Below are 27,030 nucleotides of genomic sequence, written 5' to 3'. Positions count from 1 at the left end.
CAAAAAGGATATTATCGTATCATCTTTTCAGCAATGAAATATATGCAGTGAGGCCTCCAAGGTTAAGGTCCCATCACTATATATATATATCAGTCATATGTATATCAGCCAGGTAGCAGGAACGCTTCACTCTATATATTTTGTTGGCAGGTATTATACCGGTGTGTTTGGAAAATACCACACTATTAGATAATGTGATTGCTGCCCTCTCTAGTGACTCCTGTTCATTGCCAGCCTGCAACCACCAGACCCTGCCAGATTAGGCCATTTAATCCTAGCTTCCCAGTGTATACATGCTAGATAACTAGCTCTTGCTGCCTCTTGCCTCTGAGGTGAGATATTATATGACTACCCTGTCTCTAACAAGTCCTATGCATAGCCCTCCTGCACCCTCCAGACCCTGCAAGATGAGGCCTCTAGGCCCTAGTGCAGCCTACACATAGATGTCAGCGTCAACTGAACTTTAATCAGGGTGATATTGGCTACAACACTGGCACATCCAGACCGTGTCTTGTTAAGCAGAGACTATGGGGCAAACCTACTAAACTCCGAAGTTGACACCAGAGTTGACTTTGCCGCACTTCGCCAGGCGTAGATTCCAGGGCTGCCCAAATTCACAAAGATCCGAAGTTGCGCACAAGTTACCTATCATTTGCGATCGGAAATTTGCATACGGCATGCAGTTAAAGTACAATGGCCTTATATGCAGCAGCAAACACATTACACTACACAAGGCCTTTTTTTTTTTTGGGACTTTTTTTGAACCATCCCTATCTACTCTATTGCACTTCGCCTGGTGGTGGCGAAGTAAAGTCTGGCGATAGAGGTAACGTTCACGAAAATCCGCAAGTTAGTGAATTAGCGTAGTTACGTCCCTTCGCCATAGCACAACTTCACCTGGCGTAATGGTGCGAAGTAGCGCTAGAGTAGGTCCACTTCGCTAGCGAATTTACACCAGCACCCGTTAGTAAATCAACGAAATGGCAAAATGACGTCACACTGGCGAATTTTCGCAAGCATTAGTCACTTCGCCCTTTATTAAATTTGCCCCTAAGCCCTTTGATCTGTTTCCCCCACATGTATGTATAGCTGCAAAAAATCTGGGAAGCTTGACAATCCTGACAATCCATTTCCCAGTTCACTTTCATAATCGTCAGACCAGAGGAAGTCCACTAATTCAGTTCCCATAGGGGAATCCCAGCTAGACCCAAACGTTGGGGTTTCTGCCATTCTGTGACTAATCTATAAATTGCATTTAAGCATAACATTGTTTGCAAAATGATTTCACCCCTTTTGCTGCTGCACAAGTCAAGATTGAGGTTTACTGTACCTGCTTCTGGTTTTAGGATGCACCCATCTTGATGGAATACTGGATTTGCTATTCCTGAATCCTGCAATTGTAAGCATGCATTGTGTTAACTAATATTAGGATTTTACCATATTTATAAACAGTATATTTATGTCAAAAACAAGAAAAAATATATAGTTATATGGCTTAAATGGTTTGCTGTGCTTGACCTTCCTTGTCTTTTAATTGACCTACTTAGTGATAGAGTAGATCATATATAGTATATTTGCAGGTTCTGTCTTCTCATGAAAGGTTTAATAGCTTATTTCCACATAACATCATAATAATATATTGGACCATTGCGTGTCCTGTTCACTGCAGAATGTTTATTTTGCAAGTTGACACATATATTTTAATATTTGTCATTCTCTGACATTAGAAATATAAAAAATATAAGCTTTAACTTCCTTCTGTATTCCTGCCGCCAAGCAGGGACTGTATTAGCCAAAATATTTATATTATATCCCTAGTTTTTACATACAGTATGGGACCTGTTATCCAGAATGTTCAGGACCTAAGGTTTTCCAGATAATGGAAAATCATGTAAACATTAAATAAACCCAATAGGCTGGTCTTGCTTCCAATAAAGATTTGTTATATATTACTTTGGATCAAGTACAAGCTACTGTGTTATTATTACAGAGAAAAGGGAAATCATTATTTAAACATTCGGCCATCACTAAATATGAGTTGAAGATTCAACACAGCTATTATCTCCCTGTGTACAGAGATTTTTGCTGCCACAACAATGGTATAATTATGTGCATAAGCCCATTTACCACAACAGAGATGTTCATCTTCCTGGCTTGCTCCAAAACAAGTAATGCCTTCTCCCTCTTTCTTATCTTCTCCTGTGTCAGGCCCACAATTTGACTCACTGCATCCTTGTAGATGTCCCTATTGCCATAGTAAATGGGCGAGTTGTATGACAGAATCTTCAAGCCTGGGATTTCATAGCACTGGAATACACGCGAGGTAGAGAAAGGCAGATTTTATTTTATAGCATATTCAATTGATATTAAGAATATTCTGTTGGTTAGACAGTTATCAAATACATAAACTGTTTAGGGACGGGATATTAAAATAGGTGTCCTATCAGTTTCCCTTGCTTTCAGAAATAAATCTGCAATGTGAATAAGATGAGATTTGTATTAATATGGAGTTATCCTTTTAAATAACAGAGGGATATAGAAGTGCAATGAATATAGGAGTAGGACATATTAGGACAAAGCTTCCTCCAAGTGGTAGGGTTGCCATGTTCTGCAATAACCCAGAATAGCAGAAACAAGTATTTTGTAATAAATCAATTCACAAACCATTTGTACCCTCATCATTCAAGGTACAACTCTAGTGCGGATTACTTACATCTAAATTATGCACTACAATACTACTAGGCCTGCCCTATACCATGGGAGACCTAACCTATCACTACTAGGCTTCTAGGATTAGGTTCTAGGAAGATCACTATATTTGTTTTTGTTGTTTTTCTATTCAGGTAACATCTAGGGCAGTGACCCCCAACCAGTAGCTCATGAGCAAGATGTTGCTCTCCAACCCCTTGGATGTTGCTCTCAGTAGCCTTAAAGTAGATATTTATTTTGAATTCCAGGCTTGGAGGCAAGTTTTGGTTGAATAAAAACCAGGTGCACTGCCAAACAGAGCCTCAATGTAGGTTGACAATCCACTTAGGGGCTACCAAATCACACAACTTATTTGGCACCCCAAGAACATTTTTCATGCTAGTGTTGCTCCCCAACTCCTTTTACTTCTGAATGTTGCTCATGGGTTCAAAAGGTTGGGGATCCCTGATCTAGGGGGTGATTTAGCAACATCTGAATTCAAATATCTGCAGCAAAATTTGTTTTGCACTAAAACTCATGAATTCGGACTATGCTTTGAAAAACTTAGTTATATGTGAGATTTTATACTGCAAAAAATTGTAAAGCTTGAACACAAAACTTTGCAATTGAATTTATTACAACAGCAAATATAAAAAGTGGGAATGAAAAAAAAACTCTGAACGATACGTTACAAAATACGAATACCTAAAAAACCTTTGATTTGATGTAAAGTGGTCCAATAATAATTTGATTTAAAGCGGTCCAACAATAATATTTAACTGAACTTTTAGAACTTTTTCGAAAAATAGGAAAACCACAAATTTTTCGAGATTTGAAGAAATAATAGCAATTTAATTGTAAGTAACTGGGCCCCTTAGTATAGTAAAACAAATGCCTGGGTACATATAAAAGTCACATACAGAAAAAAGTTTGGCACAGAACTTGCACAAAAAAGACATAGGGGGTTATTTATCAAAATCTGAATTTATCTCATTATTTCCTGAAATATACTCCGACCAAACCCGTATTGGTTATTTCCCCATCAATACATTTTGCTGAAAAATTTCAGTGTGGGAAAAAAACTAAAAAAAATCTTGAAAATCATTTGAAAATTCGAATCGTACAAACTGTTCAGATTTCCCACCCAAAAACGTTTCAGATTTTTGCCCGAAAACCATGAAATCTTCGGATTTTTGCACGAAACTCAGCACAGATCAGGATATCGTTGGAACTTCTCCCATTGACTTATATACAACCTCAGTAGGTCTGAGATGCCAGATTTTCGGATTCAGAGTTTTTCTATCATGAAAACTTAGATTTTTTAGCAAAAAAAAATTTGAATTTGTCAAATTTTTGGCATTCCGACTTTTGGGGGGTTATTTATCAAATTCGAAATTTATTTCAAAATTTACAGCCACAAACTACGATTTAATCCGCACTGTTTTTTTCCTCGTATTTATTATTAGATTTTCTTGAAAATTTGCTTTCTGGGAAAGAATTAGATCTTCATGATTTTTTCTGATTTTTCACCCAAAAATTCAAATTTCTTATGCTTTTTGCACAAAACCTGGTGCACATCAAAAAATCATTGGGACTTCTCCCATTGACTTATATACATGACAGGTCTGAGATGCTGGATTTTCTGATTCGGACTTTTCCAACTTGGGGTATAAAAAATTCCGAAAAATTAGTAATTTTTTAAAAGTCAGTTTTTATACTTAAAAAAATTTGGGATTTTTGCATTCGGAGTTTAGTAAATACCACAAAAACGTAAATATCAAACCTCACCAAGTAAAAATTGTCGTGGTGCTATAGAAGGCAATGGAAGCTGCGCTGATCTTATTGGACCGCTTTTAATTAGGGATGCACCGAATCCACTATTTTGGATACGGGCGAATACCGAACTGTATCTGAATCCTGATATGCATATGCAAATTAGGGGTGGGAAGGGGAAACATTTTTTACTTTCTTGATTTGTGACAATAAGTCATGCAATTCCCCTCCCTGCCCTAATTTGCATATGCAAATAAGGATTCCGATTCGGTTCGGCTGGGCCGAGGATTCTGCCGAATCCGAATCCTGCTGGAAAAGGCCGAAACCCAAACTGAATCCTGGATTCATGCATCCCTTCTTTTAATCAATTAAAAGTAAAGGTATTCAATTTTTTAGCACATTGCTTAGAGCTTTATTTAGTTCATGCTTTATATATTCTAATATTTTAATAAATTCAATGACATTTGTGGTTTTACACATAGTCATGGTTTCAAAAACCTCTAAAACCACTAAAATCCCACCTCTAAGTCTGTAAGTTATGCAAGTTATGTGTGTAGTCATGTAATGGCCCTGCAACACTATTTTGGCAACTCCTACATTTCAAATATTAGAAGAGAAAAATGGGGGCATGGAAGTAAAAACTGCATTTCAGTGAGACAATTGGTAGGTATTCAGCTCCCACGACCAATATTATAAAGGGAATGTCAACAGAAAAAACTATTTTTGCCTAATAAAAGAAAGCCTAATTCTAAGCAGCTTTGCAATATTTATTAACTACATATTTTTAATGGTTTCTAAATTATTTGTTTATGTATTGCTATTGGAAGCAATATATGTCCCTTTCTATCCTCTGCCCTGGTGGCTCAGATTATGGAAACAATGTAAATATAACAGGGTAAATCCAAACTCGACACACCCTGGACTTCAAAAGATTAAGAGCCCGGTGCTCAATGATGGAGGGATCGGCACCCTCCCAATCTTCAATGGTACAGAAAATACACTGGCACACATGGCAAATGCAACCAGGGCAAGCCCTTGGGTGTTTATTAGTGAGTGCAACGTTTCGGGGCAGCAACCCCTTTGTCAAAAGGGGTTGTTTTTCTATTTCATTGTGAACATTCTATATTTTTCCACAATATACAGCTTCTCAGATGATCAGCAATTTTACAATACTAATTATGCAAAGAGAGCCATAGAAATGTTTTACTCTGTTAATAACAATAAAACTGTCCTGCAATTCTTACCTTATCATTTTGCTCAACTGGCCTGTATATCTCAGTGCTGACTGCTCTTCCCATAACTGTACATTGTGCCCTATAAAATACATCAAAACCACACATATTTCTGTATCACATTTAATCCACTAACATGGGTATTAGAGGTAAAGCATGTTCAACAACAGATTAAATCACATTCATATACATTCATATTAGTGATGTTTGGGTTGACAAAAAGGTCAACCCTCACAGCTCCCAATCTGCACCCAACCCGAACCGACACTTCTATTTATAGATGTGCGTCTGAGCCACCCATCTGTGACATCACCAAAGGTTGCAGAGCGGGACAGGCATGTGCCTATAAATAGACACTGCTGGAAAAAGGAGCCAGTAGTGATGGGCGAATTTGCGCCGTTTCGCTTGGTCGAAAAATTTGCAAAATTTGCTAAAATGGCAAGAAATTTGCGAAACTGTGTTTTCTTTGCCCTTATGTTTACCAGATGCCGTTTTTTGACGCCGGCGAACTTTCGCCATGGAATTTTCAAGGCCGTTTCGCGAATTAATCGTGCCTGCCGAATAAATTCGCCCATCAGTAGAAGCCAGTACAGGAAGGTTGTGGGTCCAAAGTAGTAAAAGTTGTGTGTGCTTTAACCACCTTGTAAGAACTTGTGAAGTGGGTGCAAAGCAGACCAGAAATCCTTGCCAGGGGGTAACATAGACATGCAGGAAAAAAATACAGCTGCAGCACCTCGTTGTAAAAGAGAAAGATTTAATTTATTAAGTCAGACAACCAAGCAAAGGAGAAATTATTCAATGGACTATAATGACTTGAGAAATGAACCAATGAATTTTACTTCAATTGTTCTATGCACAATTGGTTTATGTGAATTAAGGGGGTGGCTTCTGGTGTGGTACACTCCCAGTCAGGTAGGGTTAAATAGCTTGTACAATCATCAGACAGGCTTGGGAAAGGGTGAGAGTAATCCTGAAACGTTGCCTGGTTGTCTGACCAAATAAATTAAATTTTTCACTTTTGCAACTACGAGGTGCTGCAGCTCTCTGCACTATATATTTCCTTCCACTTAAGGGAGACAGAAGTTGTCAGATAATGCAATGCAGGAGAAAGAAGTGGGAGATCACTGAATAACAAGTATTAATACAGAACCTGCAATACATAGGGGCAAATGTATCAAGGGTCGAATATCGACTGGGGAATTAAAATCCTTCGACTTCGAATATTGAAGTCGAAGGTCTTTGCCCAAATAGTTCGATCGAACTATCGAAGGAATAATCGTTCGATCGAACGATTAAATCCTTCGAATCGAACGATTCGAAGGATTTTAATCCATCGATCGAAGGATTATCCTTCGACCAAAAAAAGATAGCCAAGCATGTGGGGACCTTCCCCATAGACTAACATTGACTTCGGTAGCTTTTAGGTGGCGAACTAGGGGGTCGAAGTTTTTTTCTTAAAGAGACAGTACTTCGACTATCAAATGGTCGAATAGTCAAACGATTTTTAGTTCGAATCGTTCGATTCGAAGTCGTAGTCGAAGGTGGAAGTAGCCCATTTGATGGTCGAAGTAGCCAAAAAAACACTTCGAAATTCAAAGTATTTTTTCTTCTATTCCTTCACTCGAACTTAATGAATGGGCCCCATAATGTAAGGACACTGACTGATCCACTCTGCCTTGCATGGGACCCCAAACAGTTGTAAATTTGTACATGATGATGTCACAGAACACTTTCATAGTTTTATAACAATTCAGGAGTAGTGATGGGCGAATTTATTTGCCAGTTGCAAATTCGCGGCAGCGACATTTAATAGACGCCCATTGACTAATGCTCGTCAGAATTGTCACAGGCGTCAGAATTGTCGCCGGCGTCAAAATTCGTGCTTCGCGAATTTTTGCCCGTTTCGCGAGTTTTGTGGGAAATTCTAGAATTTTTCAGCGAAGCAAAACTGGAGAAATTTGCCCATCACTGTTCAGGAGAAAAAATCCCTACAGAAGCATTATGAACAGGGGTGCTTCTGGGGTCATTGGCGCCTGAAGTGGCCTTTCGGATGCTGCCCCCCCCTACACACACACATGGCAATTACTTTTCCATGCGCCAGAGCAGGTTGAGGGGGGAGCATCACTAGTGCAGAGAGTACAATTGCTGCCGATTTAAAAATAGCAATTTTAGCTTATGGAAGCAGCGCCCCTGATTATGAATGACATGAATAAAAATAAAGCAGCATTGGGTCCCATACCTTTGTGTTCGACAGACAACAGTCATCATTGAGAAGACGACTCCCACAGCCAGACCCATCTCCACATTGAGAACGACAACAGCCATCCAAGTCACTACCCACACTGACTGCAACAGAAGAGAATATCATGATATGTCATATGCTGCAAGGAATCTAAGGGACTTCTATACTGGGTGGCATAGGAAATTGATGCAGTACAATATATTACATTATGTACAAAGGCAGTGTTATAGACAGTGAAACGCAACAAGACTATTCTTCATTATCTCTATTATTTCACAGAGAACAGCATTAGGTGTTTCATAAACAAAGCAATAGCTACAAGTGTATGTATAGTGTATACGTTAATTAATAATCTATGATATGAGGATATCCATGATATATTATTAGGAATAGGACTCACAAAATCAGTTTTGCTGATTTTCCACAGCTCTGGCAGCTCTCGGAACTGTAGGAACATTTGTCTGAGGCTGACGACATTTATACAGGCCAGCACTGCCTGCCGATAAAGAGAGACAAATTGTATCACATTTCTCTAAAAAGGGCACTGATAAATCAACACTAATTACTCAGATCATAGGAATATCTCTGCACCTTATTCACTGTATTCTATTCTATTGCTTTGCACATAGACTATTTGTAGTTACAAGGGCTTCAGGCCCAGGCCCGTATTTGTGGAAAGGCCACCAAGGCCGGGCCTAGGGCGGCAGGATTTTAGGGGGCGGCATGCTGCCCAACCATAGCCACATTGGTTCAGAAACACTGGGGATGCGCAGGAGATACAATAGATGAAAATTTGAGCGAATAAGATGGAGGGGACGGAGGCGACGAATGGCAGTGGGCCTAGGGGAACCCGCTATGTAAATTCGGCCCTGAGCAGGCCATTGTTCAAGCAAAAACTGCAAATCCTTCAGACTATTGTAAATTAGCACTCTTCTGCACCTGGATACTTGTACTGATACTCATGTACTTCAAGTACCTTGTACCCTGTGCCAGTGTTTGCGCCAAGTTTGGAGCAGGAGGGTGGCAGCTACATTTTGGTGGCATGGAGACAAGGGAAGTCCCAAGAGTCAAGAGGGTTCATTTACAGTATAACTGCAAGAGTAGTTGTGCTCTCACAATATTCCCCAAAGTGATAGGTACTTGTGTCAAAATGAGCTCTTTGCACCTCCATATAGTTACTTGGCACCACTTAGTTTTTGCTGCATTCTATTCCAAACTGAGCACTGATGTGTCTAGTGGAGCAAAGGACTCCTTCCCATTGCATCTGATGCAGTTACACTACACCCAACGCAGTTGCATCCAATTTGTCAAAATTGACAAATTGTACACGAACACCAGAAATGATCCCAGTCATACTTTAGTGCATCCAATTGCGTCCAATTTGCAGTAGTGTGTGCAGTTGCGTTAGTTTTGACGTAAGGCGTAGTGCAATTGCGTCAGGTGTAACGCCTCCTTGCAACAGCAATGAAACTGGATTTTTGGGGGAAAATACTGCATTGTGGGAAAAAATATGGAATTTCACTCAAAGGGCCAAATTTAAAAGGGAAAAGACGCCAGCGTTTATTGGGACTTAGAAAACTTTTCAACTAATATCTACTCTATTGGACTTCGCCTGGTCTGAGGTGGCAAAGGCCAGTCTGGCGCAAGAGGTAACGTTCAGTAAAATCTGCATTTTAGTGAATTTGTGCAGTTACGTCCCTTCGCCAGAGCCCAAACTCGTCTGGCGACTGAGTGCGAATGAGCGCCAACGTCTGTCTCGAAGTTACGCCTGCGCCCGTTAGTAAATCGTCGAAGTACCGATATGACGCCAGCGTTAGTCAATTTGCCCTTTAGTAATTTTGCCCCAAAATGCAAAATCACTTTACTCACTGCACTTGCAAATGTTAATAAACCCTTATGTTTTACCAGGTCTTTAGGTAAGGTAAGTGGGTAAGTGTTAATAAAAAAATGTTTTACCAAATAAAAACCGTGATGAATCCAATGCTTGAGCTTGTGTAAATGAAATTAAATAGACCATAGCAAATTTTAAAAACAAATATGGCTGAGGACTTTTATTTAAGAATCTACTGTCATTTATTGTATCTTGAGTTAGAATTTTATTCTCATTTGTGTAATGTTGAAGAGTACAAGTATGTCTAGTAAATATAGCCACCGGCCACTAGATGTCAGTGTTGGTATGGATAGCATGAAAATGAAGAACGCTGAACAATCCTTGCTATTTTTTCCATGCTTTCCTGCATTTGTTATTAGTGACATTATTTTTTCCACACCAAAAACCCCACACTATTACCATAGAGGGCCATCTCTCCAATAGTGACTTTCCCATCATTTTCTTTAGAAATGGGGGCTGATTTATTAATGCTGAAACCTCGAGGCTAAATCATTCAGTTCCTCAAGACTGAATAAATCAGCCCACACTTCTAAAAAAAAGAAATGGGAGAGTCATCACTATTAGAGAGACGGCCCTTTAAGGAAACAGTTTGGGTTTTTTTTGGTGTAGAAAAAATAACCTCACCAATAACAAAAGCAGGAAAGCATTGGGAAAATAGCAAGGATGTTAGGAAACCTATCCCTTATCTTTATTTACAATGAAATCTTCATTGGGGGTTCTGGATGTTTTGAATTTATTGTATATAATCATGTGACAATAAACCTTTATCTCACCTTTGGCAAGTAGTTAAAGAGAGGTCCAATCCAGATCAGTACGATCAGAACCACACCACTGGTGAAGAAACCTGAAAGCTGGAAAATGAGACATAATATTACTGTTCTTTTTATAGGTTCATTAGAAGAAACCCCAGGGTCGGACTGGGCCATAGGGGTACTGGGAAATAAAAAGGTAGACCCCACCAATTCAGACCTGATCCCTACCAATAGGTACTGTTGCTCCACCTGAAGACCCTGATACAATTTATGTTCTGCCCTGTTTCTTGGCGAATATAATGTGTTCCAGTATGAGAGAAAAAATTAAAAGAAGGATGCTAAGTAAAAATAAAAATCATTCAGGTAATAAAAATAACTAAATGTTCCTTGACTTTGTGTATTTTATCATTAAAATGATACCACAGGTATGGGACCTGTTATCCAGAATAATTGGGGACCTGGAGTTTTCCGGATCAGCAATCTTTCAGTAATATGGATCTCCATCTCTTAAGTATACTTAAAAATATTTTGAACATTAATGATACACATTAGGATGGTTTTGCCTCCATTAAGGTGTTTAATGGATTAATAACATCTTCGTCGGGATACAGTTAGTGATGGGAGAATTTACTCACCAGGCGCGAATTCACAGTGAATTCCCGCGATTCGCCGCCGGCAATTAATTAGCGAAACTGCCGCCGTTTTGCGAATTTCGTTGAAGCAAAACTGCCCAAATTCGCCCATCACTAGATACAGTACAATGTATTGTTTTCATATTACAGAGAAAAAGGAAATCATTTTTCAAAAACGTAATGATTTGATTAAAAAAAGGAGTCTATAGGAGATAGCCTTCCCGTCATTTAGAGCTTTTTGGATAATGGGTTTCTGGATAACAGATCCCACACCTGTATTGCATTTTTGCAATATTGGAATACTCACCTGGGTGTGCGCACCTGCACTTTCAAGAATGTTAGTTGTAGCCAACGTTGCTGAGCTGGGAAAGCAGGTAAACAAAGAAGAAACAATATTGGATATCCCATGGGCCAAGAGTTCCTGGAAAAAAAACATCCAAATTCCTATTTGTACATATAAAATAAAGTGTTGAGCAATAATGTTTGTTTATTTCCCGTTACAGTTTCCCTTAGGAACTAGTTCCAGCTCTTGTTGTAAAGTCAGTTATTCTAGACGTCAGTAGAGGGCAGGGGGGCTCAGAGAAGTCTGTATAGAGAACTTGCCTGGTTTGGGTCAATGCTGTATCTGTGCTTTTCTGCATAGATCATGGCAAGCGAGACAGACACTGCGTAACCCACAAATGTTATGGCTATGGTGTCCCCAACAACCTTGGGAATTACTTTCAGTGATGGCAGCTTTGGAGCTGGAAACCTGTAGAAGAATAGATACATTTGCATTAAAGAGGCAGAGTAATTTAAAACCCAAAAATGATGCCACTTACGTATACCAAGCAGGATTAAGTATCTAGACTGCTCGGTACTGGGTTTTTTTTTTTTTGGATAAGGCTGCTAAAATCATTTAAACAAGAAAGAAACCCAGTTGGACTGTTTAGCCACCAATATGGATTAATGCAGCTAAGTTACCATCAAGCACAAGCTACTGTTTTAATATTACAGGGAAAAAGGAAATTAATTTTAAAAATTAAATTATTTTGCTTTTCCCCTCATTCTGAGCTTTCTGGATGTGTATATGTGGCAAGTAAATACAAGTCAATAATAAATACAACCAGTCCATACGACCATAGCACACTGACAAACAGGTTTCTGTTGCGTTTCAAGTGTTTTATTGGCTCATTACAGTAGAAAAAGGCAACGTTTCGGGCCGCACAGGGCCCTTTATCAAGCCTTGATAAAGGCTTGATAAAGGGCCCTGTGCGGCCCGAAACGTTGCCTTTTTCTACTGTAATGAGCCAATAAAACACTTGAAACGCAACAGAAACCTGTTTGTCAGTGTGCTATGGTCGTATGGACTGAATATATGATTTCAACCCATGGCAGAGAGGGTAATTGACCACTAAGCACCTGGTCTGACGAGACGGAACACAGGGGTTGAGCACTTCATTATCGTGTGGAATAATAAATACAACGTCTTTAAAAGTTCTTTGAAGCATGTATGTTTCATTAAACTAGAATTACCCTCAAACCAAGTCAAGGCTTTCTATATGAACTTGTCAGCAAATCAGGTCTAGAACCCAGGACCTTATACTGAGAAGTCTGTGCTCATCCTCACTGAACCACATGAGGCTTTGGGAGCTCTATGTTGTTAGATTCCTTTCCCTCTGTCTGCACCTATTGTTGCCCTCAGGGACAATACCATTAATTATTGTTGCAGGCAACTGTCTAATTAAGTGGCCATATAAGCCTGCTTCCTACACCTTCTCAACAATGGATCACTGAGTTTTGTTCTTCTATTTAGCCCCTTACTGTGATTCTAGGGTTCCCTAGTTTCCTGAGTGCCTGCCTTGCCCAGGGTGCCCTTATCCGTATTCTTTATTCATCAGATTGCCCTGGGTGACCTGTGGGCTGCAACATGGGTTTGCCCTTGTTTGCTGCCTGCAAAGACCTTCTGCCTTCTACATGGAATTGTTATTTGGCATCTGCCTGAACCACTGGTCTGTATATTTAAAGTTTTGTTTATTGCTCATCCATTAAATCATCTTGTTTTCACCATGACATGGCTTCCAGTTTTCATTAAGCCTCTAACATGCCTAACCAGGGTTACACAGCACATAGGCTCCAAGCAACCAGTTCAGGCTACATTAAGCTAGTTCTGCCATCTGCCATGAATCAAATGCTGTTGTTCTACTTATTCATTTGTAGTTGACATTAGTTTGGTTACAAGAAATGGAGTTGTATATGTTACACATGTAGTGTGTCCCCCGACTAACTGGGGTTGAAGGCAGCTTACAAACACAAATGATTCCGGGAAGTGAAGTGGAAAAAGTAAGAGAAGCAACAACCAGGGGTTAATTGAACAGGGATATGTTATCCCTTCATTATCTTCAGCTCCTACTGTATATGCCTTCTATTAGGATACATCATAGGATTATTCTCCAGTTTCGGTTCACTGAAAAATTAGCGAAATTCGCAAACTGAATAAAGTCAATGGGCACCTAGAATTGTTGCCAGCGTCGGCGAATTATAACAGCAATTATGCAAATTTATTCTCCAGCTGTGAAACGTGGAAATTCGCCTGGCGAATAAATTCGCCCATTATACATAGGATCACAGGCTGCAGATGTGCCCATCATTGAGTGAGCCTGTTGCAGTGAATAAGTTATCCTGATGGAAAGTTAGGTAGAGATCTGGTGTGACATATCATTTGCTGTTCTAAATAACCCTGGAAGCCCAACCTAAAGGCCCATTAAGGGGAAATTTGCGGTGTACTAGTGGCTGCCCTGTATGTAAAACTGTAGAGCCATTTACTCCTCCCAACACATGTGGGAAGAACAGGTCTTTGTGCTTAATCATGGGGTGAAAACATCTGTGCTCAGAGTGCAAAGGGCAGGGTGTAAAATACAAAATGTCCATTTGTGGGTCTTTGTACCCTTCAAATATTCAGTGAGCCCTAATGTTTTTATCTGTAGCCTTGAGATATAGGGGATGATCAAATTTTCCCACGTGTACAAATTTCCATCTAAGTTATAATAAATAAAATTCTTACCCCGCAGGTATGCTGCCAACAATCTGAACATTGTATCGGCTATCCAGAGATGAAGCAAAAGTAACCCCTGTAGCAAGCAGAACCTAAAAATTTAATTTAGAAATTTTGATATTAATAATGCCTTGTTTGTCTTATACCCAGATTTGAAAAGAACATATTTTATGTATAGAGTTTTCATATAAAATAAGACCTGCAATCCAAGAGATAACGTTTGGTTTAACAATTAAAATGTTAGTAGGTCATTCCTTAGATTCCTAAAATCTCTGAAAATATGGGAAAACTAAACGTATCAGACCTTACCATAACAATTTCTCCAGGGATTGGAGTTCTCAGCTTGGTTCGAAATCTGGCATTAAGTTCCTTTATTGGAATGAGCACTATTAAGCAGAGGATGGATATGACTAGCTCTGCTACATTTGTCATGGGTAAAGACTGGACAACTGATGTCAATGTCTAAACAAGAAAAAAAAAAAATTATTGTAGGATAATGGCTGTTGATTTACGCCAAACATTTTGTAGGACTATATATATATATATATATACACACATAATAAAGCCTTGTTTGTTAAATTATTGTAAGGCCCCTGTTTGCTTTAAATTAGTGAAAAAGGACTGCATAATCTGCTGGCACTATATTAATCAATGATGATGATGAAGACCACAAATATTCCAAATTTAATACTGAGAAACAGAGGCAGATCATTCAGCCTGATCTCCAAGGAACTGAATCAATGGAAGTGGACCCCAGGAAGTTTGGTCTCAAAGTCTTGTTCAGTAATCTGATTTATTGGTTTCCCACCATAGAAGAGGCAAGATGTGGTGCCTGGTAGGTCAAATATTTGGTTTGAATTATCCAAGAAGCAATATATTCAACCATTAGATGTTTCCTTCCGGTCTTTTAATATCCAAAATTATCCAGTGGGTATGGCCCTTGACTTACCCTGAAGATGGTGAAAGAGCCAGTGAAGCGTGGTAGTGGTAGACCCAGCATGTTTTGAATCTGGGAAATGGTGACATGAAAAGCAGCAGCATTGGTAAAGGCTTTCACTATGGGCTCAGATAAATAAGTGGAGAGAAACCCGAGCTGCAGCACAAACATAGCTACCTGCAAAAAAAGAGGTTGGAGATACCACATTTATTTGTATCACTGTACAATAATTTGCCTATTATTACACTTCCAGCTTTCAGATTCCTCTAGAACTTCTCAGTTTTACTTTAACTTTACTATAAAATGATCATGGCTATCAAAGAAGGAGGCAACATTTTTTATGTTTGTGAAGGCTTTCCACTTGAGAATTTTTAAATTCATAATCATATATATAGTATTTTTTAGTATAGTATAGGGCACCCCAACAGGCCACCCCAACCGATATCTGACCAAAAATCATCCAGATATTGTAGGCAGGTTTAAAAAAAAAAAAGGAGCACATTGGCTCATTGAGCTTTTGAAGTGAGGAATGAAGTTGAACTACAGTTTATCAATATTTTGTAATGGTAACATCCATGTTTATTAGAAAGTGTTTAAGGTTCCCCTTAAGGTCACATGCTTCAGTGTGTAAAACACACAGTCTCAAAACACAGTAAACATGCAGATCTGGCATCTTTACTAATCAAAGGAAAGACTTCTGGAGAGCAACTATGTGTTATCAAAGCATCACCTTTTATATTGTGAATAGTTATAGCCCTAAATGTTTTAAATGGAAATGCCTACTGTGAAGTTTCCCCATGTCTATTATTTCATTATAAAAACTCAGTCTCTTCTGAAAGAGAATGCTGTTAGTTGGCCACATACGGGCAGATTTAATCTTCTGATCTGTGCCCTTTAGACCGTTTTGGTTTATCTGCCCATGTATGGGGACCTATGATGGACCTACCCAACAGATATCTGTCCAAAAATCAGGCAGATATCCATCAGCAGGTTTGATTTTTACATCAAATCAGGGTCCGCAATGCCTTATGGTGGTGATACACTGTAAGATTCAATCATTTGGTGAAGTTGCCAAACAAATGAATTTTTCCCCCGACATGCCCACCTCGGTGGGTGATATCATGGTAATGCGATCATTACAGTGAAGAGGATATGAAAAGTCAGAGCGAGGACCACATCAATGGTCCAATGTGGTCCAATGTGGTCCCAAATCCGACAGTCAAGCTTGCCCGATCGAAATCTGGACAAAATATCGATCAAGGTGACTGGTTGCAGCGCATGGGTAGTATATGGAAAAATGAATTATTTGTAATGTACTCAGTGCAACTACACCATAGAAATCATGACAGAATCCCTTTTAAGAGAGGAAACATCTACAACCTACAACGGTAGAAGAGCAACATGTGTATTTACCATTATAATGCCCATAAGGAAGGCGATAGCAGCAGCCATTCCTATACGTTGAGCATATATATCTGACTGCTCTTCACTTGTGAGGTTTCTATCCAAGGGATTCTGGGCCAGATGTTCATCAATCACAGAGCCAGTCATTAGGCTCAGCACAGCAAAGGTACCTGGAGATACACAGTAACTTTAAATATTTGCATTATCTTGAGCAGCCACAGTTTTATTATTCAGCTTTGCAGCAAGCAATGTTCTGCTCCTCTATTTTCAGTGATGCACTAAGATCAGTGAAAATCACTGCATGCATTTAATGGACCACTACACCCTCAAATTGCCCCGAAGAACTATGCTTACTACCAGTCGATTCCCAAGTATACATACAGTAGATTTCTGATCTGCAATAAGTCTGTATGTTCTACTTGTGTTTGTGAGGGTTCCCCCCAGGTACTCCACTTTCCTCCCAGGACAGGCTTCTGATAAAATGACCATTATTATTGATTGGAGAGAAAGATATTCCTTCTTTATCAAACAAAACGTGTTTTTAATTACCTACAAACAAACTGTAGAGCGATTTCTTAAGAAGAAAAAACGAGATATACCAATTATTCTTAACAACTCATTACTATATTTAACCATTCAAAAGATTGACTCCTTCGATGACACTTAGGGGCCCATTCACTTAGCTCGAGTGAAGGAATAGAATAAAAAAAAATTCGATTTTAGAATGTTTTTTTTGGCTGCTTCGACCATCGAATGGGCTACTTCGACTACGAATCGAACGATTCGAAATAAACATTGTTCGACTATTCGACCACTCGATAGTCGAAGTACTGACTCTTTAAAAAATACTTAGACTCCCTACTTCGCCACCTAAAACCTACCGAAGTCAATGTTAGCCTATGGGGAAGGTCCCCATTGGCTTTGGAACAATTTTTAGGTAGCAGAAAAATCGTTCGATTGATGAATTAAAATCCTTCGAATCGAACGATTCAAAGGATTTAATCGTTCGATCTAGCGATTTTTCGTTCGATCTAACGATTTTTCGTTAATCGTACGATTTTTCGTTCGATCGTTCATAGTTACATAGTTACATATTTAAATTAGGTTGAAAAAAAGACAAAGTCCATCAAGTTCAACCCCTCCAAATGAAAACCCAGCATCCATACACACTCCCCTCCCTACTTTAATTAAATTTTATATACCCATATCTATACTAACTATAGAGTTTAGTATCACAATAGCCTTTGATATTATGTCTGTCCAAAAAATCATCCAAGCCATTCTTAAAGGCATTAACAGAATCAGCCATCACAACATCACCCGGCAGTGCATTCCACAACCTCACTGTCCTGACTGTGAAGAACCCCCTAAGTTGCTTCAAATGAAAGTTCTTGTCTTCTAGTCTAAAGGGGTGGCCTCTGGTACGGTGATCCACTTTATGGGTAAAAAGGTCCCCTGCTATTTGTCTATAATGTCCTCTAATGTACTTGTAAAGTGTCATCATGTCCCCTCACAATTGCCTTTTTTCCAGAGAAAACAACCCCAACCTTGACCCTCATAATTTACCCTCATAATACCCTCATAATTTACCTCATAATACCCTCATAATTTAAGTCCTCCACCCCTCTAACCAATTTAGTTGCACGTCTCTGCACTCTCTCCAGCTCATTTATATCCCTCTTAAAGACTGGAGTCCAAAACTGCATTGCATACTCCAGGTGAGGCCTTACCAGGGACCTATAAAGAGGCATAATTATCCCTTGAGTTAATGCCCTTTTTTTATGCAAGACAGAACGAATTGCGGTAAATCCTTCGACTTCGATATTCAAAGTCAAAGGATTTCAATTCGGCAGTTGAATATCGAGGGTTAATGAACCCTCGATATTGGACCATAAGTAAATTTGCCCCTAAATAATAAAAAAACATTTATTGCATAAAGTGCCAGTGCATTCAGTTATTTCAACTCATTAATTTACTCATATGAGGCTTAAAGTGGCTAAGTGTGCCGTTAATAGGGATGTCGCGGACTGTTCGCCCGCGAACTAATTCGCGCGAACATCGACCGTTCGCGTCCGCCGAATGTTCGCGAACGTCGCGTGACGTTCGCCAATTTGGGTTCGCCTTAGCTGGCGCTTATTTTTGCCCTCTCACCCCAGAGCAGCAGATACATGGCAGCCAATCAGGAAGCTCTCCCTCCTGGACCACCCCCACACCCCCTGGACCACTCCCCTTCCATATATAAACTGAAGCCCTGCAGCGTTTTTTCATTCTGCCTGTGTGTGCTTGGAAGAGCTAGTGTAGGGAGAGAGCTGTTTTGAGGGACAGTTGATAGTAACTTTGCTGGCTAGTAATCTACTTGATACTGCTCTGTATTGTAGGGACAGAACTCTGCAGGGATTTGAGGGACAGTGAGTTTAGGTTAGGTAGCTTTGCTGACTAGTAATCTACCTTCTACTGCAGTGCTCTGTATGTAGCTGCTGTGGGCACTGCTTCTGATCTCATCTGCTGACTGCTGTAATAACCCAATAGTCCTTGTATGGACTGCTTTTATTTTCTTTTTTGTTTTTTTACTTTGCTACTATAAGAGCCCAGTGCTATTAGTCTAGCTGTGTTGGGGAGTGGGACTGGTGTGCTGCTCCTCCTAGTAGTTCACCACTACCAGCACCAACCAGAGTCAAAATTGTTACAAAGTATCTTATTTGCACCTGTTAGCTGTTCTGAGCTCTCTGCCAAAAGCTAATTAAGTTAGAAACTGTTTTTTTTTCTGGCTGTTCAGTTCAGAGAAAAGAGGGACTTTCCAGTACAAAAGAGGGACAGGGGGTTGAGTGGTCAAAAGAGGGACAGTTGGGAGGTATGCAAGTGCCACCTAGCTGTGTGAGCTTTTTCACATTCTGTCTAAATAACAATAATAATTCCGTGTCCGTAAACATCACCTGAGTGATGTTTTTACAGCAGCAATAATATATTCCGTACCCACTACTGTATACGTTGCCCTTGCAGGCATTGTTTGCCCAGTCTTTAACCAAGTGCCACCTAGCTGTGTGAGCTTTTTCACATTCCGTGTCCAGAAACATCACCTGAGTGACGTAGTGTGATTTCTGCCCTTTACAGCACAAAACGCATCGCTGTGTCAACAATGTATTTTTCAGATACATTTTTGCCCTTGATCCCCCTCTGGCATGCCACTGTCCAGGTCGTTGCACCCTTTAAACAACTTTAAAATCATTTTTCTGGGCAGAAATGTCTTTTCTAGCTTTTAAAATTCGCCTTCCCACTGAAGTCTATGGGGTTCGCGACGTTCGCGAACCGTTCGCATTTTTGACGCAAGTTCGCGAACATTTTTTCCGCCGTTCGCTACATCCATAGCCATTAATAGCTAAAGTGACTCAGTACTTTTTTTTTTTAATTTTTCAATTAATTCTTACAGTTGACTATCAACTTAGCACCGAGTCACTTTAGTTATTAACGGCACACTTGGCCACTTTAAGCCTCATATGAGTAAATTAATGAATTGAAATAACTGAATGCACTGGCACTTTATGCAATAAATGTTTTTTTCTTATTAAGGGGCAAATTTATTCATCAAGGGTCGAATATCGAGGGTTAATTAACCCTCGATATTCGATTAGGAACTAAAATCCTTCGACTTCGAATATCGAAGTCGAAGGATTTAGCGCAGATAGTACGATCGTACGATCGAAGGATTATTCCTTCGATCGAACGATTAAATCCTTCTAATCGAACGATTCGAAGGATTTAAATCCAACGATCGAAGGAATATCCTTCGATCAAAAAAAACTTAGGAAAGCCTATGGGGACCTTCCCCATAGGCTAACATTGACTTCGGTAGCTTTTAGCTGCCGAACTAGGGGGTCGAATTTTTTTTTAAAGAGACAGTACTTCGACTATCGAATGGTCGAATAGTCGAACGATTTTTAGTTCGAATCCTTCGATAGTCGTAGTCGAAGGTCGAAGTAGCCCATTCGATGGTCGAAGTAGCCCAAAAAAAACTTCGAAATTCGAAGCTTTTTACCTTCAAATCCTTCACTCGAAGTTAATGAATCGGCCCCTTAAGTGTCATCAAAGGAGCCAATCTTTTAAACGATTAAATATAGTAATGAGTTGTTAAGAATAATTGGTATTTTTCTTCTTAAGAAGTCGCTCTACAGTTGTTTTATAGGTAATTAAAAACACGTTTTATTTGATAAAGAAGGGATATCTTTCTTTCCAATTAATAACTCTGAACACACTGACGCAAGTCGGAACCCTTACTTATCTATATATCTAATTAATATATCACATACATAAGTGTAAACAACTATTGTCATTGGAGTGGGCTGATCGGAAATTGCTTTTTTTAGGAGCATACCTTTTTGAAATGCTGATTCCACTTTTTATATTACATTTTACAGAAAACAATGTCAAGGGTATACAGTATATAATTTTTTCAATTCAAAACGAATTTTACAGTTTACCAGCCAGAAAGCCTTCCAGCGTGCTGCAATATGCAGCAACAGTCAATTTAACAAACTACTCAGATCTGTTTATTATTATGGTTTTTATTATCCTTTATTTATATTGTACCAATATGATTCTACAGTGCTTTAATGAGATTTCTCGTCGTTTACTGTACATCAGTCCCAGTGCAAACAAGGCCATTATCACTTTCATTCAAAACACTAGGGTCACTTTCTTCAGGAGCCAGTTAACTTGCCTGGAAGCTTTTGGGATGTGGGAGAAAACCAACATAGACACAAGAACAAAAATAAATTGTCTAGATCATGAGCAACACAAGAACCAAATAGTGTTAAACACAGGGTTATAACAGATATAGGCCCTTTGTTCGCCTGCCAGTTGAGGAACATTAAAAAAGCCTGGAATATACTACAGGCTAAATGTAAGACAATGCACCTGCACATGCACTTAGAATACTTATACCAGACATGCAGTTACATTAAGAAGCTCAAAGTTACTTGCAGCTCACCGGTAGAAACATGACGGCCAGTTCCTAGGAGCATATAAAGTACAACAGGGAAGAAGGAGGTGTAAAGACCATGAACTGGTGCCACTGACGTCAAAAGGGCAAATGCCATACCTAAAAATAAATAAACATTGATGTAAATATTGGAATTCATTTCCAGGGTCATGCAAAATAGACATATAGGGGCACATTTACTTAGCTCGAGTGAAGGAATAGAAGAAAAAATACTTCGAATTTCGAACGTGTTTTTGGGCTACTTCGACCTTCGACTACGACTTCGAAATCGAACAATTCGAACTAAAAATCGTTTGACTGTTCGACCACTCGATAGTCGAAGTACTATATCTTTAAAAAATACTTTGACTCCCTACTTTGCCAAGTAAAACCTACCGAATCTCAATGTTAGCCTATGGGGAAGGTCCCCATAGGCTTTCTAAGCTTTTTTTGATCAAAGGAATTTCGTTCGATCGATGGGTTAAAATCAAACGATTATTCCTTCGATCGTTCAATCGAACGAATAGCACTAAATCCTTCGACTTCGATATTCGAAGTCGAAGGATTTAACTTCGACAGTCGAATATCGAGGGTTAATTAACCCTCGATATTCGACCCTAAGTAGATCTGCCCCATAGTGACCAGAGATAATAATATAAATGTTGCATCTTCATTAATGCTATTAATGAATCACCTTTAGTTGTCTACATTTAGCCAGAAGCTCTCTAAAACTGTTGGACTGACCCTCAAAGGGAACCAGAAGCAACTGATAGGTAGCCTGGCAGAGCTAGTTGTGAATTCTCCACAAGGTTCTACAACTAAAGTGCAAGAGCCACAGTCCTTCAACATACTCCATTCATTTTCTTTTGTTTGAGCTTCTAACATGGTGCTAGTTTTATAGTAACTTGATAAAAGAATGAATGGAATGATGTTCTAAAGTACACATTTTTAACAAAGACAAAAAAAAAGGGCAAGAGGAACATGTATAGACAATATTCTAAAAGACACATTTTTATGGAAAGTATTTAAATTGGTTTTGATGATTATAGCCTAGGTTTATCGTTTCTATGGTAATATATATCAATAATCTAGAACACCCCTGCGCATTTATTCATTTTTCACATTCACTAGAAAAATATCTGGTGCGGGAAAAAGATTCAGAAGTGTGCGATTTTTTCAGATTTGACGCCCAAAAACTCAGATTTTTTTCAGATTACAGCCTGAAAACTTTTTTTTTGGATTATTGTATGAACCCAGCGAAACTGTAAATTGTAAACTGCCATTGACTTCTACATGACCTCAGCAAGTTTGAAAGTTTGATTTTAGTTTTTCTTTTCCTCCGAAAAAATTGTGTTTGAAAACCATAAAAAATCTGCTGTGTGAGTCTGTCAAGTAGCTCCTCAAAGCACCAGTAACACCAAAAAATTAAAGGGTCTTAAAGGGATACTGTCATGGGAAAAACATTTTTTTCAAAATGAATCAGTTAATAGTGCTGCTCCAGCAGAATTTTGCACTGAAATCCATTTCTCAAAAGAGCAAACAGATTTTTTTATATTCAATTTTGAAATCTGACATGGGGCTAGACATATTGTCAATTTCCCAGCTGCCCCAAGTCATGTGACTTTCCCGAAAATTTGTGAAATTCGAAAATTGACGCCCGGTGGCAAGACGCGGAAATTCGCAGTGAATTCACGCCAGGCAAATTTATTCGGCCATCACTACATCGCGCTCTTGGAGAAACATTGCAGTGGATTGTGAAAGTTACTGGTGGAAGACAGTTGTTCACTTCAAGTCAATAAGCTATACACATATTTTAAACAAATGAAAAATATTTAAATAGCATGTATAAAACTGAAACCATGCCAACACTTTTCCATAAAAACAAACACATATTTTTGGACTTTTTTGGACTGTAAACCTTATCATAATATCAGATTATTAGATAACTGTGGGGCATTTACATTAGCAATCATATTTTCTTCCTTACTGTTTACTCCATTGTAAGGCTAAAAGGACTGATGTCTAATCTGAAACAAAGCACATGTTGAAATGCAAAAATTTTCCAAAACTGCTCCAGAGAATACTTGAAGGGGGTTATTTATTAAAGTCCAAATACCAACCAAACTCGAAAAATTTGAGCTGTTTTTACTATAAAACCCTGATTTTTAGTGGAAAAAAATAAAAGTAAAAAAAGTAAAGTGAGAATAAAAAAGTACTCCAACATAGACCTGCATGTAAAAGTCAATGGGAGAAGTCCCATTTGCTCTGGGTTTTGTGCAATCATCCGAAAATTTTGTGGTTTTTGGGCAATAATCCGAAAAAAGAGTTTTCGGGTGTCAAATCCAAAAAAATTTGTATGATTCGAATTTCTTTACGATTTTATCAAGTTTTTTCCCACCCAGGAAATTTTCAGGAAAATGTTTTGATAAATAAGTGGAAAAAAATCTGTGTGGATTTTCCGAAAATTATCAGAAATTTTTGGATTTTGGAAAATAATCCATTATATGTTCATATTTTTCCCTATACAGGTATGAGATCTATTATATGGAAACCTGTTATCCAGAAAGCTCTGAATTATGGGAAGGCCATCTCACATATAGACTTTCTACAAAAAATAATTAAAACATTTTTTAAAACTTAAATTTCCGTTTTCTCTGTAATAATAAAACAAAGAAATCTTTATCTACATTGGTGGCAAAACAATCCTATTGGGGTTATTTAATGTTTAAATGAATTTTAAGTAGAGTATAGAAATCCAAATTGCAGAAAGATCCCTTATCCATGATCAGTGAACTTGAAACTTAATTTGTTTTGATGTATCCATCACCCATGGTATGCCATCCACCTGGTGTGAAATAGAGATTATCTGATATACTAACAAACCAAGGAAGAGTTTAGAGAGAAAAAAAATTATTGATACTGAATTCAAATATATACTGATCCTGTATTGTATTCATCCCTTTTATTTCCCTTGATGCAAATCTATGTTTAAAGCCAAGAACAATTCTCCTACTGGAAGAGATACTTGGTCAAAAATAGATGGCTTTAATTACTATTTTTCCTAAATGTCTAAACAATATGGACAGATGGGAACATGCATCAATGGGTAGAGCAGACAGTTGTGCCTGAACAGTTCACTGATTAACTAGAAAACTGGCACAAATGTAACTACAACTGTGCTGAATGATAATACAGGTATAGGACCTATTATCCAGAATGCTCGGGACCCATGGTTTTCCAGGTAAGGGATCTTTATGTAATTTGGATCTCCATACCTCAAGTCTACTTAAAACTCATTTAAACAGTAAATAAACCCAATAGCATTGTTTTTCCTCCAGTAAGGATTAATTATATCGTAACTGGTATCAACTACAAGTTACTGTTTTATTATTACAGAGAAAAGGGGAAATAACTTTTCAGAATTGGAATTATTGTAAATAAATGTAGTCTATGGGAGATGGTCTACCCATAATTCAGAAATGTTTGGATAATTGGTTTCCGGATAATGGATAGATAGTGACCAATCACTAAGGACAAAGAACCCAGTTCTTGTAATGCACCTTTGTCTTCTCCATACATCCAATCAAAGAAAATTAAAAAAACACAAGGCTATATTTTAGGTCTAACTGCAAAATAACGAACTAATGTACAAAAACTTTTAGTTAGAACTGCAATATTACAGTGCTGAATGCCTGCATCTCCTCCCTAATTGCTATTAAATTTAATGGTACTGTAATTGTGTAAAATAATCCTTATAATATACTGTAACATACCTTGTGGGATGTGGACAATGCCAACTGTCAAGCCAGCAATAAGGTCCCCAAGCAGCCATTTCTTTAGCTTGTACCTGGGCAGCCAGCTCAGAATGGGAACCCTACGTTTCAGTAAATGGAGGAAGGCATGAGCTGAGCAAGTACAGCTCCTTGCTAATCTGTCTCTTAACCTCAAGGGAGGCCTCTCTAGATCCTTATGGGAGCCATAGGTCTTGTGAAACTGCTCTTCCGTATAGATGCTCCTGCACACTGCCAGTGTGCTCATACTGAGTGCAGCAATGTAACCTGAGACCACTGGGCATGAAGGCAAGGGAAATCCTTATATAACTCTCTAATCTCTTTTTTCTTCCTGCTTGGGTCAGTGGGCCAATCATAAGTATGTCTGTGCTGGTAATATCCTCCCTGAAAACATCCTTTATTAACCACTTATGTTAAAAGGAGACATGGGTAGAAGACAACGGTTCTGTTATAAGGAACAGGACTATGCAAAAAGGGTTTAAAAGCTGTAGAAATTTGAAACACTGGAACTAAGTTCATGTTTAACCTTTTTTAAATATTATGCTTTTATTTTTACCCAAATTTCTCACTATTGACCATGTAAACCACAGCAGATCAATTTTTACTACATGAAGTACTTTTAAATGACTCATTATTTTTCAAACCAATTATCGACAGCACTGCTGAAAAGTACCAAACATTTAGCAAATTTAGGAAATACTAAAGCCATGATTTTTCGATGTGGGCAAAATAACAAATGCATGGATATATTTCCCTACAAACAAATGTCTTCTAATTTATTTATCTATACAAACAAATTATATCTGTGCAATATCTATGGGGAGAGGGGGACATCCACAATATTCTATGTGTACATTAGATTGAAGGGGTGGCAAAGAAGGAAGACGTGTCTATGGGAGTGAGAGATGTAAAATTGGTGCTGCCGAGAGTGTCTGAGCCCCTGTGTGTTGCATCAGTGAAAGCTTCACCGCTGTGTTAATGTCATGCGAGGGGTTTGAGTCATCCTCATAAGCCCTTTTCTTTTTTACAAGGATTAGTAGGACCCATTTCCAAATAATCCATATAGAGTTTAACATGCAAAAATATGTATATTTGGGGGTAAGTTCTCATCTGCACAAACTGACCCAAAGTGGACATCCTAGCTAAGAATGCTTAATTACCCATATCGCTACTGGTAATTGGTAAAATGGGAGAGCTGGAGGGAAAATATGATGTGATTGGTGTGGGTGAAACATGGCTGAATGAGTTGCATTACTGGGCAGTAAATATCAGTGGCTATACTATGTTTCAGAGGGACAGAGGCAATAGAAAAGGAGGAGGGGTATGTCTGTTTGTTAGGCAGGATTTAAAAGTGAATATAAAGGAGGAGGTTATGTTAGAAAATGAGGGAAGTCTTATGGGTGGAGTTCTTCACCAATTGTAGCAAATTAGTCCAGCAAATTAATTGTAGGCGTATGCTATAGACCAGGCCCGGACTGGCAATCTGTGAGTTCTGGCAAATGCCAGAGGGGCTGCTATAAGGTCCCATAGAAAATCAGTATTTAGTGGGCTGGTGGGGGCTGTTTGGGCCTCTATGTGGGCTGATTTGGCTTCTGTGTACCTGAAATGCCAGGGCCTATTTTAATTCTCAGTCCGGACCTGCTATAGACCCCCTAATGTAAGTGAGGAGGAGGAGGCGA

At 38.8% G+C, this 27,030-nt stretch overlaps 1 protein-coding gene across 2 annotated transcripts in view; it reads right to left on the bottom strand.

The window, feature by feature from the left end:
- slc26a10.S (solute carrier family 26 member 10 S homeolog) overlaps positions 1-25,612 on the bottom strand; it is a 30,131-nt gene extending 4,519 nt beyond the window's left edge. For both annotated transcript variants that reach the window (XM_018250089.2, XM_041584432.1), the window contains exons 1-14: positions 25,334-25,612; positions 21,570-21,680; positions 16,595-16,755; positions 15,194-15,358; positions 14,554-14,706; positions 14,254-14,336; positions 11,814-11,961; positions 11,518-11,631; positions 10,600-10,677; positions 8,336-8,431; positions 7,933-8,039; positions 5,706-5,775; positions 2,128-2,307; positions 1,331-1,391 (exon numbers count right to left, since the gene is read on the bottom strand). In XM_018250089.2, coding sequence (XP_018105578.1) covers positions 1,331-1,391; positions 2,128-2,307; positions 5,706-5,775; positions 7,933-8,039; positions 8,336-8,431; positions 10,600-10,677; positions 11,518-11,631; positions 11,814-11,961; positions 14,254-14,336; positions 14,554-14,706; positions 15,194-15,358; positions 16,595-16,755; positions 21,570-21,680; positions 25,334-25,598 — 1,792 coding nt within the window. In that variant the 5' untranslated portion in view covers positions 25,599-25,612. The remainder of the gene's footprint in view (positions 1-1,330; positions 1,392-2,127; positions 2,308-5,705; positions 5,776-7,932; positions 8,040-8,335; positions 8,432-10,599; positions 10,678-11,517; positions 11,632-11,813; positions 11,962-14,253; positions 14,337-14,553; positions 14,707-15,193; positions 15,359-16,594; positions 16,756-21,569; positions 21,681-25,333) is intronic.
- Between the last annotated feature and the right edge of the window lie 1,418 nt (positions 25,613-27,030).

Source organism: Xenopus laevis, chromosome 2S, assembly GCF_017654675.1.
Source record: "Xenopus laevis strain J_2021 chromosome 2S, Xenopus_laevis_v10.1, whole genome shotgun sequence".
Classification (NCBI taxonomy): Eukaryota; Metazoa; Chordata; class Amphibia; order Anura; family Pipidae; genus Xenopus; species Xenopus laevis.
Note: the sequence above shows the minus strand (reverse complement) of the source record. Positions and strands in the feature narration are given on the sequence as shown.